Consider the following 12,836-nt stretch of genomic DNA (forward strand, 5'->3'; position numbering starts at 1 on the left):
ACACTGGGCTGGGAGTCAAGATACCTGGGGACTTGACCCAGCTTCTCTCTCCTATGTACTGTGTGACTCTAAGTAAATTTGTCTCTTAATTTTTGATCTGCTAAATGAAGCAGTTGGCCAATATGATCTCCATGGATCCTTCAAATTCCAAATTCCCTCAATTTTTATTTCATTTTCCATGGCCATCCCCATTTTATGGGAGTAAAACTCTCCAGAGGCTAAGCAATTAGCCCAAGACACATGACCATTAAGTTAGTAGGGGAATTAACTAGATTCTAAGATCAATGTCTTGTCCCATATCCCACAGTACCTCATTATGTATACAGATCATGGTCATGGGCTCTGTAACTTTTTCTTCTTTGGCCTAAAGGACTCATGCTATGAATGCATGCCCAGGGCATCCAAGGTTAGGGGAAAGTGGCATAATCTACAAGCAATGATGCATGGGCTCTGCTCTGAGCCACCCATCATTGCACCCAGGAACCATGTAGTACCTTCAGGGGAAGAAGAAAGGTCTGATCAAACTTCGTTCCACTGAGTTGTACCCCGAGCATGCACATGCACCACCAGCCTCCTGCAGCCAAATGTCTTTGGCCCATGAGCAGAGAGGGTCTTCAGTACCAGTCCCCTGCTGGCCAAGAACAAGCTCACATGGGCCTTCCCAGCAGGGCTCTTAGGCTTGGGAGGTGAGCCTGGTGTGAGTGTGGGCTTCCTCCTGGTTGCAAATGGCCTGGGGACTTTGGTTCTGGATACTTTCAACAATTCTTTAAAGACCAAGGAATATTTGTTTTCTTGGCAACTTTGGGAGGTCAGGCTTTCAGCAACCCAATGTTTTTCAGATGCTCTTCTTCCTGATGCCAAAAGCTTCTGACATGATCCTTAGGCACTCTGTCCTTCACATCAGGCCAGATGTGAGCTGGCCTTTGCTAATTCTCTGTGGCCTGGTCTTTCAGAGTTGAAGGCCAGACTCCCAATTACAAGCAGCAGCCTACAAGGTGACATCTCAAGGCAATCTGTGACTGGCCCTGCACAACAACTCATTTAGTGCTGAAAGGGCCTCATCTGGTAAGGGACATGCCTGTGGTTGAGTTCATGCTTACAACAAAGCCAGCTCTGAATGGTGCCTTTCTTCAATGTCAGAGCTGGGGAAGCTTGGAGCACCACTAATTGACAGATGGAGAAATCGAGGTTCAGAGAAGGCAAGTGACATACTCAAAGTCATTAGTGACAGAGCCAGAAGTAGAGCCTGTTTCTTCTAACTCTTGTTTTATTTTCTGCACTAAAGTCTGTTTTTCATCTTGATGTGCTTTTGTCCTTTCAAGAGGTTGAATGATGCAACAAGCCTTGAGCGAGCTCATTGAAATGGGAACTTCTTTTTGGCTGCTACCCTTTTCCATCCAATCTTTCCTGGAATAAAGGAATCTTCTTGAAAAACTAGAGCTTCAGCTGCACTGAAGCCAAATTCAGACTCTAGAGCACTGGAGGTACTGAGGGAGGGCCCTTAAAACAAAAATATAATATTCTAGAATTCTGGGTCCATGAGGATGCCATGAAACATAGAGTCAAGAATGGCTCAACATTGCTTGTGTTGACAGCAAAATTCTTGGCTTCATCTTCCAGCTCTGCCCCTAACTTTGTGGATAGCTTTGGATAAATCAGTGCTCCTCACTGATCCTGTTTTCTCACATGTAAAATGAAGGGCAGAGAGTATTTGCTTAATAAGATTCTTTGGAAAGGTGGATGTTATGATGTTAAATAAAATGGCTTTCTCCTTTCTGGTTTGCTTTTGGGTTCAATTTTGGTGTTTTAGGAGGAAAGGATTTAGAAATCTCTGGCATGGTCCAATGGTAAACCACAGTTCTTCCCAATACCAGGTGTTAAAAGAATTTCATGACTCACTATATCCAAGATGCTTTGTGTAAATATAGAGGATGATAACCATTGAAGGTTATAGAATGTTATGGATCACTTGGTCCTACTCCCTCACTTCTGAGGTACGGAATCTTAGTCCCAGAGATTACTTACCAAAGATCACAATAAGAAAATGACAGCACCAGGACTAGGACCCAAGCCCCTGACTCCCAGCTCAATGCCTCTTCCCCTTCCAGAGGTTGCAATATGGCTGCCCAGGATGGAATCCACCTGCAATGCTTTTACCTTTGGCCCACATAGTATTTTAGCAACATGGGGATTTGGCTTTCCAGTTTTCCACAGCTCCACCATTCCCCATCTTCTCTGAGGGTTCACATTGGGTGTGCTCTGTGCCCTTGGGTGTGCTCCTGGCTAAGCCTGAATGAGATGATGGGGATCACCAGAGTATGAGTGGGTTGACCTTTCCTCTGCTTCACCTCCTCCAACTTCTTTCTTAAGTATAAAACCCTCCCAAGTGAAGTCTTCCTAACCAGTCCTGACTCCTCCACTCCCAGACTACCACACGCAGTGAATTCCTCCTTCTGTAGGATCTCATAGCAACCGTGATGGCCAACATAGAATGCTAACATTTTCTTTGGCTCTTACAGATAATGGTAGACAACCCTATAGTCTTTCTATTTTAACATCTATATCTAACATATAGAAGCCTACTGAGTGGATTTTGAGGGTTACTAAAATGTACCGTTCAGATAATACACTGTCTCAGTTTACCCCACACTCTAATTCAGTAAAATACAAATGCCACGCAACATTTAACTATACTGCAAAGCTCCTGCTGTTCCAGCAAATATGTAGGTGGGGTCAGCATCACTCCTCAGTGCTGTCCTGAATGGTTGTATCTTTTAATGAATTCTGCTTGATTAATTAAGTCAATTCTGCTATTTTTGCTTTTATTAAGAGTGTATATTTCTGTGCCATGACTATTAATTTTCTTTTTGGTGTGGATTATTTGTTTCACCCTACAGAGTGTGTTTGAGGCTACAGTTTTCTAGAAAGTTGATTTGAATATATGTGTGCACTATGATTGCAATGCAAATCACCTATATTTTTAATGCTAACACAAATATCCACAAAATGTCTCCCAAATCTCTATGCACAGTGACACTTTCTGTTACCACAAAGTTCTTTTTTCATCTTAGAGTGGGGTGAGTAGGTGAGCCATGGGGCTGCAGTGGTCAGTAAGACTTGAATACATTGCTCTTTGGAGGAACTTCTTATTCTGTCCCATAGTTGTCCATTATTTGTCCTATGTTGCTCATCTCTACAACACAGTGAGTACTTGAGGACAGAGTGCCCACTTTCTTGATTTCCCTGGTGCACAGGAGGTGCACACACAAACTGTTGGAGGGAAAGCCTGGTGGGAATGGAGCAGAACTGCAGAGAGAAGAGACAGGAAGGCTCTTGGCATGATAACAGAGGCTGAATGTAGAGGCTGGATGGTTTGCCAAGACCTGATCTTGGGCTCTCTGAGGTAGCCCTTAACAAAGGACCAAAGCATCATGTTCCCCATCCACTCTCCATCAATAGCCAGAGCACCTTGGATGGGAGACCTGGAGGCAGAGGACTTGAGGGTCAGGTACCTGGTAGACATGTGGGCTGGCTTCTCCCCAGTACTTCATTCATCCAGACTCCTTGGGCAGAACAGGTATATATACCTGGGAGAGTGAAAATAGATGGGAGAAAAGGGAGAGAATGGTTGATTTGTAGCACATGGAAAATAGATCTGGGTTCTTGATTCTTTTATAGTAGGCCATTGCAAGGGGTCTCTCTGATGCCATTCTCTTTAGGCCAGTCCTCTCTGCACCCTGAAGGACCTTTCTAAAATTAGAATCTATGCCTTCCCTCTGCTCACAATCACCAAGAGCTCCCCATTGCCCTCACAAACAAACAGCACACTCCTCAGCATGGTGTCCAAAGCTCTGTACAATCTGACTCCTGTCTGTCTGGGGCTGCCCCTTCCTTTGATCCAGCCCAGCCCCTGGAAGGCACTTCCTCCTCCTCAGTCACCAGACCTTTGCTCCTGCAGTTCCCCGTGGCGCACTTGTCTGCCCTCCTCTCCCCACTTAATAAACTCGTGTCCACACTTGTGTCTGCCATCTCATCTGAGTCTCACATGAGCTCTACGAGTTCCCCTTTTGAAAAGTGAGGGCTTTGAAGCTTAGAGAATTTTCTTAGTACCAATCTGTGGCAGAGGCTTTGGCTGATTGGCTTTACCGTCTCCCTGAGGGTTCCTTCTCTGCCAGGGGCTCTGAGTGTGCATGTGAGGGTTTTGGGGGTGCCATGTGGCCTAACCCGTGGGATGTCAGCTTGAGGCAGGGAGAGGTAAGACATGCCCCCAGGTGTTTCTCCTTCCAATTCCTCCCAAACTTTGGCCAGTAGACTGGCTGCCTCATCCCCCCGTCCAACCCTGAGGCCCAAATGGTACAAGGTGGGAGTGGGCTGGTTTAGCATGGAGGGCTCACCTGTGATATTGTGGAGCATCTTGTAGTAGGGCTGCTGGCAGGAGTATCGGATCTCAGATTTGTATGTGGTAAGTTTGTTCCTGGTGGAGAAGCTGATTTGCCCATGTTTCAGCTCTGCTGGGGCTCCACAGTCTGCAACTGAGAGAAGAGAGTAACACCTCTTAATTACCCTGTGCTCTTCTCCTTGGGGCCATATGAAGGATCTGTCTCATATAGATGTGCAGGTTGTGCACTGCACACAAGTTCAGAGAGCGGTGCTCTAGTCTATGAGAATGGTACCCTAGAGATTTTACAGGGCCTTTGCGCCATGAGTAGCTGTGCTTTTGGGGTCTCTTCCATCTACTGTGGCACTACTGTGTGGCCAACTCACCTGGCCTCGTGTCAACTCCAGGGCAGGGGCAGGGCTGCTGAGATTTAAGCAGACCCCAGTCTCTTCCCCACATAGTCCTTTCCTTGACTTCCAGTTCTATTGTGCAATCCTCTTAGTCTCTCCTGCCCAAGCATGAAGCCTATAGCTCATTGAAAAAACTCTGGCTGACACGAACCAAGGAATCATCAGTTCTTCCAGACCCGACCACATGCTGAGCAAGAGCAGTTAATGTGCTCACATTGGTGCCTGGCATAAAAATACCAAAAACAAACAGAAATACAGCAGCTCCTGCATGAACACACAGCCCCACCCTGCTGGCCTTCTGTGGGCATCTTGGCCACAGAAGGTGGGAGGTGGGGCCCAGGGTGGGCTAAGTTTGAATCGTTCACCTGCTTATGTTCTCCAATTGTTGGGGCTGGATGTTGGGCTTGGCGGTAGGATGCCTGCTCCTCAGAGGTGGTCTTAGGGGGTTGCCAGCACAAAGTCCAGTACAAGTCTGTCAGAAGCCCAGGTCATGGGCTGAGGACCCAATTTATCAAACGGTCTCTTCAGGGACTTCTTTTAGGGGGTGGTGCTCATTTCTAAGGGCATCTTCATTTTAGGGCTAACAGCCTATGTCAGAGTTGAAGAATCACAGAAAAGTCATAGATAGAACTTTGCAGTTCATAAGGAACCCCAAAGGTGGACAATCCAGAATATATTTACAGATGAGCCCAGAGAGAAGACTTGACTGGCCTAAGGTCACACAATGAGGTACAATCAGAAAACTAGACCTGATTTTGAATTCAGGTTTCTTTTGAGAAAACCAACTAACAATTCCTAAGGATCTGTTTTCTAGGTAAAATGGCTTAAAATCAGTATTATCTGGGTAATGATGGACATTAACTATTAATCTTCTGATAATTTCAGAGGACAGCATTCCACAGAGCAGAACTTCCAGAATCCCCCCTCCTTGGGAAGCAGAGAGAGGGCAATTTCCCCCTGAGATGCTACCCAGAATTTGTGATTTTTAAGTTTAGAACTCTAAATTTATCATTTTGATCGAATAAAGAGTTACCTAATTTAAAACATAGATGGCTCCAAGGCCCTTCGATGTGGAGGAGAGCGGTGACAGCTGAGGGTAACAGCAGGTGTCTCCTATCCACAAGGAAGGCAAAAGCCAAGAGAACTGGCTAATGTTTTGTCTCGACCTCTAGTCTCCCTAGACAAATCGTTCCCACTCATTTTGATAACCCAAAACTAAAGACACTGTTCTACTCTGTATGATGAAGGTCAGCACTAGGGTCACCAGAGGTGATAACATCTATTATTTAAAGCTATAAAACAGTTTTAAATGTGCTTTCCTGCTGAGTCTCAAAGCAGATCTTTCTTCCTTTTTTAGGAAATACCATTCACTGGTGCCTGGACCTTGGTATTACTGTTGTGTCTCTGAGCTTTGGTTCATTTTACCTATCCTCTGGACCTAATACCTAGTTCCAGGGGGAGGAATTGCAGGGTTGGGCTTAGATCCTAGAAGCCCTGGCTAGAAGTTCAGTCTATTGAGAGACTGTTACTTGGCCAGCAATGGTGGGGAGATATTTCTTGAGTACCTGCTTTCTCATCACTCTAGAGAAGGAACTTTGCTGGCCCTCTAGGCAGATGGAGGTAATAAATAGTATATAATAAAGGGTCGCTTCAGCTTGGGACTTCTCCCAAGTCTATAGTATCAGGTGAAGAGCCATGCCTCTCTGGGACCTGGAGACAACTTCCCTTTCCCAGGGGCCTTGAGCCCCACCTGGTGCAGTCAAAGATGCTATACCCAGAGCCTCCTTCCTCAGCTAGCCTAGCCTCTTTGCTTTGGAAGGGGTCTCATCCTTTCTCTCACACTCCCTCTGGCCGGTTCCCCACTCTGGAATCAAAACGCTCTTCCTTTTTTCCATTCCCTTGGACGCCCTTTCTCATCATTCCCTGGGATGGGACGCACCCCACACACTGTCTCTGCTGTCACTACTGGCTGCCATTTATTTTCCTTCAGACACATCCTTCTTGACCTGCCATCCTGAGTGTGCTTTGCCACAATCTGGGGCTTCCTGCAGAACAATGCACCATGGGCTCCCCTGGCACTCACCCCAGCATCTCTTGGTCCCCACCCTCGGTGCACCTGTGCTCCAGCATCACACACCCTCACACTGCCGCTCACTCGCCTGCTTTCCCCACACAGGAAACCATGTGGTCCACGCTCTGGCCACCCTTGAGGCCTTGATCAAGCGCTGCTTCTTCTTGAAAGCCTTTTCTCCATCTTCTACTTGGAGAGGGCTGCCTCCCTATTTCCCCTTGCTGAGGCCTCTGTTCATCTCTCTGATGCGTGCATCTTATGTTGCCCAGTGTTGCAATTATTTGGGTCCATATCGGGTCTTCTGACTAAGTTAGGATCCCCTCTATCACACTGAGTAAAATATCTGTTACACATTGTGGGCTTAAAAGTATTGACTTAACTGATGCCCGTCTTGACTGCCCACCTCATCTCTGCTCTCGGGGGCACCCCGCCCTAGGCTGGCACTGCCGTCTCCGGACCTGCCATTGTCCACCTGTGCAGGATTCTGCCCTCGTCGAAAGCCCTCATTAATCACCACATAGACTGACTGACTGGTCACAGTAATGAAGGGTTTCTCAGATGCGTCTATTCTGATTTTGTTCAGGCTGAAGCAGAGATTCCTGCTGCCACTAACAGAGCCCTTTATCGTGACCCATTGATGGCCCATGGCGCGAGAGCTGAGGACTGTGCTTTCAAGCGTGATACCTATCTTTTGAAACCTTTAATCAGGGAATTTTCAGAGATGCAAAATTTGTAAGCCCTGGTCCAGAGGAAAGAATACTAATAATGATAATGATAATGGGCTTTCAGTCCCGTGTTAGGTCTAGGTGGAAGCAACACTTCTGTGGATGAGAACAGGTCTAGATTTCCTAAAAAGCCATGCTCTAGGAGTTATGGTTAGTTTCACACCTACTCATGGTTAGAAAGTAGCAACAAATAAAAATACTAAAGTCATAAAGTCACAGGCCTTCTGGCCCAGTTCAACTTGAAGTGTGGAGTGGATGAGGAACCAGGGCTCACTTTGACCTGGTCAGCCTAGTGATTGTGTGATTGTATGTATATGAAATCTTGTGTCTCTGGAACCAAAGTCATTTTTCCTTTGAGAATTGTACGGTCCGCTTGGAGGGTGCTAAAAAAAATCCCCCTTGGCTTCTCATTATTTTCCAGAGTAATGTTTGAATGATGGGTGGGCCCTCCAGGAGGGAACCGTTCTCCATTACACAGCAGTTTCAACTGCTTGACGCTGTGTTGCCTTGTTCAGCATCCACACTAATCCGCACAGAAATTGGAAATGGAGCGTTGGTGGGGTAGGGAGGGGTGGAGTAGCTCTGGGGCCCCAGGGTCTTGGGTATGGTCCATTCCTGGATGTCTGCACTCTGAGGGGTCCCGTCATTCACTCTGTCTCTTGCTCTGACCCGAGTTCGTTCTCCTCATCCATTTCGGTTTCTGCCACCGTGGTGAAGATCAAAGAGGGGTCAGGAGGTGCAGAGAAAGAAAGCAGAGAGAGGAAGAGAGGGAGAGAGAGAGAGAAAGGAGAGAAAGAGAAAAATTAGCAAGCAAAGCAGAAACAGTTCATGCAGGAAATACAGAAATCGCTCCACCAGATTGATTAAGAATGCAGTTTAGGTACAGCCAGTGTGGATGACAGTTTGGGATTGTGGAATTTGTACCATTCTGAGAATTTGCAGGGTCATAAGTCCTGGCTCACAAGGATTCCAGCATTCTGCCCCTGAAGCGAGCTTTGTTTTCATCTGGTTTGAACCTTCATTTGACATATGGCATTCAGCATGGAGAGTACTTGTGTTGGGTGGCCATGGCAAGGTGGAGGCAGGTCAGGATAACCCTCCATCATTTCCACTTCCTGTTCCAGTGCAAGTTTCTTCACTACACATGCACACTTCCTGTTCCCAAACTCTTGCCCCACAATCCCTAGGGACTTCAAATTTCTTAGTCCTACTCATCTTTGCACCTAGGACCCAGCATATGTCTGGGACGCAGAGATGCTCGGTGAAAACCTATTCAGTGAATGAGTACAGGTGCCAGGTATGCCTGAATTGGGATTCTAATAACCCTAATCTGGGCTATGTTGGGAGAACCAGGCCATATTCAGGAGAAAAAAAAATATTCCTCTTATTTAGTACAAAATGACGGCCATTCTTTTGTATACTAACGTAAGTCACTTAAAATAGTACCATCAAATGAAGTACTTCTGTTGTAATCGAAGTGTGCATGCTTCATTGGGGAAAAATTACTATTAAACTTTTCTACCTTCCAAAAGTATGAATGAGAGAAACCAAACCTCTGCCTAGTGAGGAGTTTGGATGTGGGGGGTGGGGAGGGAAGAGAGAAGCTTTTATGAACTTTCACTTATTCCTGGTGCTCCACTGGCACAGTAGGTACATTAGCCCAACTGGTCTTGAGAAGAATCAAGAGTGTAGGAAACTGAGGCTGGAAGTCTGAGTAAATTGCTTAGGGACACTCAACTGGTCAAGTCTGGATTTGATCTAGAACTTTCTGACTTTACAAACATCCTGTCTTCTCCACACCACATTCTCTTTTGCTTCCTCCTTCACAATGTGCCCTTGTTTTGCCTTGTACAGTATTCACACAGAACTTAGTCGCAGCACTACACGTGAGCCAGGCGTTGGAGAAGGTGGTGGACATGTCTGCTGGCCTTTGAGTTCCTCAGTTTCTGGACCTTTCTTTTCTACCTGAATTTCCTGTTTCCTATAGGCATCCAACTAGTGGAAGCCATAAAATGCACCCCTCCCCCCCGCCCTGCCTTTTCCCACCCTGAGCTCTGACTCCAGCCACGTTGTCATATAAAAAAGAAAGATTTGAAAAGCAAGTGTATTTTCTAAAATTCTGTCTGGGATTTGCCTCAAGAGAGCTCCTACTGACAGAATCCCCCCCTGGGGCTTTGGGAGTGGATCTGCCTGCCTAGAGAATTTGAGCCATTTAGTTCTCCTAACTACAGGGAAGTGGGATACTACTCCACTGTTTATGGCAAGCCATGAAAGGGGGGTGGGTGGGACCAACTCTTGCCTTTTCACCTCTCCCTCCTAAAGCCAACCCTCTCTTTGCCCCTTCCCTTTCTTCCCTTCCCACCCTCCCGTCACCACACCTCTCTTCCCCCATGCTGCCATAATGAGTTTCCTAAAACTGTGGTCTTCACAAGTCTCTAACTGGAGCGACCTGGGTAGGGGACAGGGTGGTGGCTGGTAATCTATACTTTCACAGTGCACACTAGGTGATTTATGTGGAATATATTATTTGAGAAACGCCCCAATGTATTCTAAAGTATGAAAGCTAGTTCAACTTTTTATTGCACATTTGAGGTGAAGGATCTTGTCCATGATCACGGGGTGGGTTAGGAGCAGAGTCAATGCAAAATCTCAGGGTCTCAAGAGCCAGTACAGAGCTGTGCCCCTGGCCCCTGCTTCGCACAGTTCTACTGACCTCACAGCCTTTCCTGACGGGCCCTAAGTCATGAGCTGTTGCAGAAACCTTAGTGGGTATGGCTGATGACCACATAGAGATTGGCAAGGTCATTTGGCTCTGAGCACCGGTGCTAAAATAGTTTCCTGAATTAGTAATTGCCAGAGCTAGTTTCGGAGCTGGGGACAAGCTACTTCTTTAGCAAGTTTGGCAATTGCCTGCAGGCAGAGGTAAAGTTAGTATTTGGGAAGTAAACTGGGACCAACAAGAAGTTTCTTTTGGAATCCTAATGTCGTATTCCCTAAACAAACAATAGTCTTTCGGTCCAGCCCTCACGTGTCTGCTGAGTTACTGGCCCTACCCCTCATTGAGCACACCTGTCAGGTTTTCACCCTTGTGTGGTCTCTGATTGGAACCCACCAATGCTGGGGAGCTCATTATCCTTATCATAGACCAGTTTTGTTCTCTTACTTTTACATGTGGGAATCTTGTTACTCCATGTCCCATCCTTCAGACACTCGATCTGGAATGTGTCCATCTCCACATTATCCTAGGAAGAAACAGGAAGAAGATGTGGCAAGAGGGAGGAGGGGTGGGGTTGGTGGTTGTTCCCCAGTACAACCGGCTCAAATTCCATACCCAGTTGTCTTCGACTAACATTTTCCAACCACTGGCTTCCAAGGGCAAGCTTGACTTCATGGAAAAGACAGACTCTGAATTCATGGTGCCCATTCTGACCGCGGAAAGGGGCAAGGGCTGCGTGTGAGGAAGGGCTGGGGCAACTGTCCTGGAGGGGAAATCTGTACCCTTGACTCTCTTTCCAGAGCAGGGCCTCTCAAATGTGCATAAGCATCCGTATGCCTAAAGACTTTTGCACAAACTGCTTGGCCCCACCCCCGGAGTCTCTGATTCAGTGGGCCTGGCTTGGAGACTGCTGTTTGCATTTCTAACGAGTGACGTGATGCTGTGGTGGGGACCCCACGTGGAGACCCATTCTGTGAGAGCTCCTCCAGCTTGGCTCGCACTGGACTCACCTGGGTAACATAACAGAAAAACCAATCACTGGCCCTGCCCCAGAGATCCCACCTTAATTCATCTCAGGTGAGGCCTCGGAGGTGCTTTTGTTTCTATTTTCCAAGGTAGCCAGGAGGCTCCTGGGAAGAGTGAGCCATGTGCCACCTCTCAAATCTCTGCTTCCCATCCCAGTTTCCCCCAATCGGCCTGACTGATGAACTCCGTTAAGGTTGTTTGTCCTGATTGTAGGGCTGAACGGATCTTGATTTGTTTTTGCAATTCAAACCAGCCCAAGCTCTGATAAATGACTTTTGTGCCATTTCTAGAAGTGAGAGTCTGGGATGCATGCTTTGGATTTTCAGAGGGCTGGCATTTCTGGAACATGCTGGAGGTTTATGGGGAAGTTGGTAAATACTGTGGAGGGGCCATGGCAAGCTCCGGGAAGCCCGCCTGGCCTGGGAGGCACAGGAGCATCTCTCTGGCCTGGTGGCCCTTCCTCCCCCAGCAGGACCCTGTACCTTTAGCACTTTGTAGCCTGTGTCACAGCTGATGAGCACCTGATCTTTGAAGGAATACTTGGCTTGCAAGGGCTCGATTTTCCCGTGGACAGGAGGTTGTAGGTCTGGGCACTCATTCCCTGGTGGGGAGCAATGAAAGAGCGGTGGGTGAGAAAACAAGGAAAAGGCTGCATCAGGTGGCGAGCCCCTGCAGTGCAAGGTATGGTGCAGGGGAGACCCACAGAACTAGGTGTTGGGGGTCTGTACCTACTAGGTTCTGAAGACTTATTCTGGAACCTTGAGCAGGTCACTTTCCAACTTGGACCTCTATGTCCTCATCGGTAAAATGAGCGGGTTGGCCAAATGATTTAATCACAACACATGGTAGGAAGGATATTAAATGTCATTGAGTGCAACCCTTGTCTGAGGCCTCCTTTACAACATCTTCCGTGGTAGATGTCAAACATCTATTTGCATTCCTACAGTGACAGGGAGCTTAATACCTCCCAAACCTGTACCTTTCCTACTGGACTCCTCTGATGAAAGGAACAGTGTTTTCCTATTTCACTGAAATTTATATCCTTGTCATTGGCACTCACTGGGCAAAGTTTATTCTCTTGGGCAGCTCAGTATGACTTAATCGCTCTTTCTCCCCAAGACCGTTCTTCAGAGTGTTAGAGAGAGACCGTGACCATATGCTTCTGAGTCCGCCCTTCCGAAGCCTAAATTGGACAGGATTCCCAGGCCTGGCTCTACCCCTGGCATTTTTTCCTGGACAAACTGTTAATACACTCTCCATTCCCCTCCCCAGAACCAGGCATTGATGTGATAATGCAGGCAAGGTCAGGATATCAGATCTATGAGATCAGCCACAACCAGTATCCTCTTTTTCCTCGGCTTATTGCAGACCCCTGGGGCACATAGCTCTATCAGGCTTTGGGCCAGGACTGGCTGCCTTGGGGTACTAGGGAATGAGGCCTATGGAGGCTGCCAGTCTGGGGGCCACAGGAGGCAAACCACCATGAGGAAACGTTTTGAGCTATAGGCCC

The 12,836-nt window shown here is 47.2% G+C and overlaps 1 protein-coding gene across 7 annotated transcripts in view; it reads right to left on the reverse strand.

Annotated features, from left to right (window-relative positions):
- MASP1 (MBL associated serine protease 1) overlaps positions 1 to 12,836 on the reverse strand; it is a 63,056-nt gene that overhangs the window by 16,946 nt on the left and 33,274 nt on the right. For 6 of the 7 annotated variants that reach the window (XM_058730809.1, XM_058730807.1, XM_058730811.1 and 3 more), the window contains 4 exons: positions 11,809 to 11,927; positions 10,748 to 10,826; positions 4,395 to 4,532; positions 3,513 to 3,587 (listed from right to left, as the gene is read on the reverse strand). In XM_058730809.1, the coding sequence (XP_058586792.1) occupies positions 3,513 to 3,587; positions 4,395 to 4,532; positions 10,748 to 10,826; positions 11,809 to 11,927 (411 nt within the window). Of the gene's footprint in view, positions 1 to 3,512; positions 3,588 to 4,394; positions 4,533 to 7,540; positions 8,285 to 10,747; positions 10,827 to 11,808; positions 11,928 to 12,836 lie in introns of those variants that run through there. The other variant, XM_058730813.1, reaches the window with a different exon arrangement.

This window comes from Neofelis nebulosa, chromosome 5 (assembly GCF_028018385.1).
Source record: "Neofelis nebulosa isolate mNeoNeb1 chromosome 5, mNeoNeb1.pri, whole genome shotgun sequence".
Lineage (NCBI taxonomy): Eukaryota > Metazoa > Chordata > Mammalia > Carnivora > Felidae > Neofelis > Neofelis nebulosa.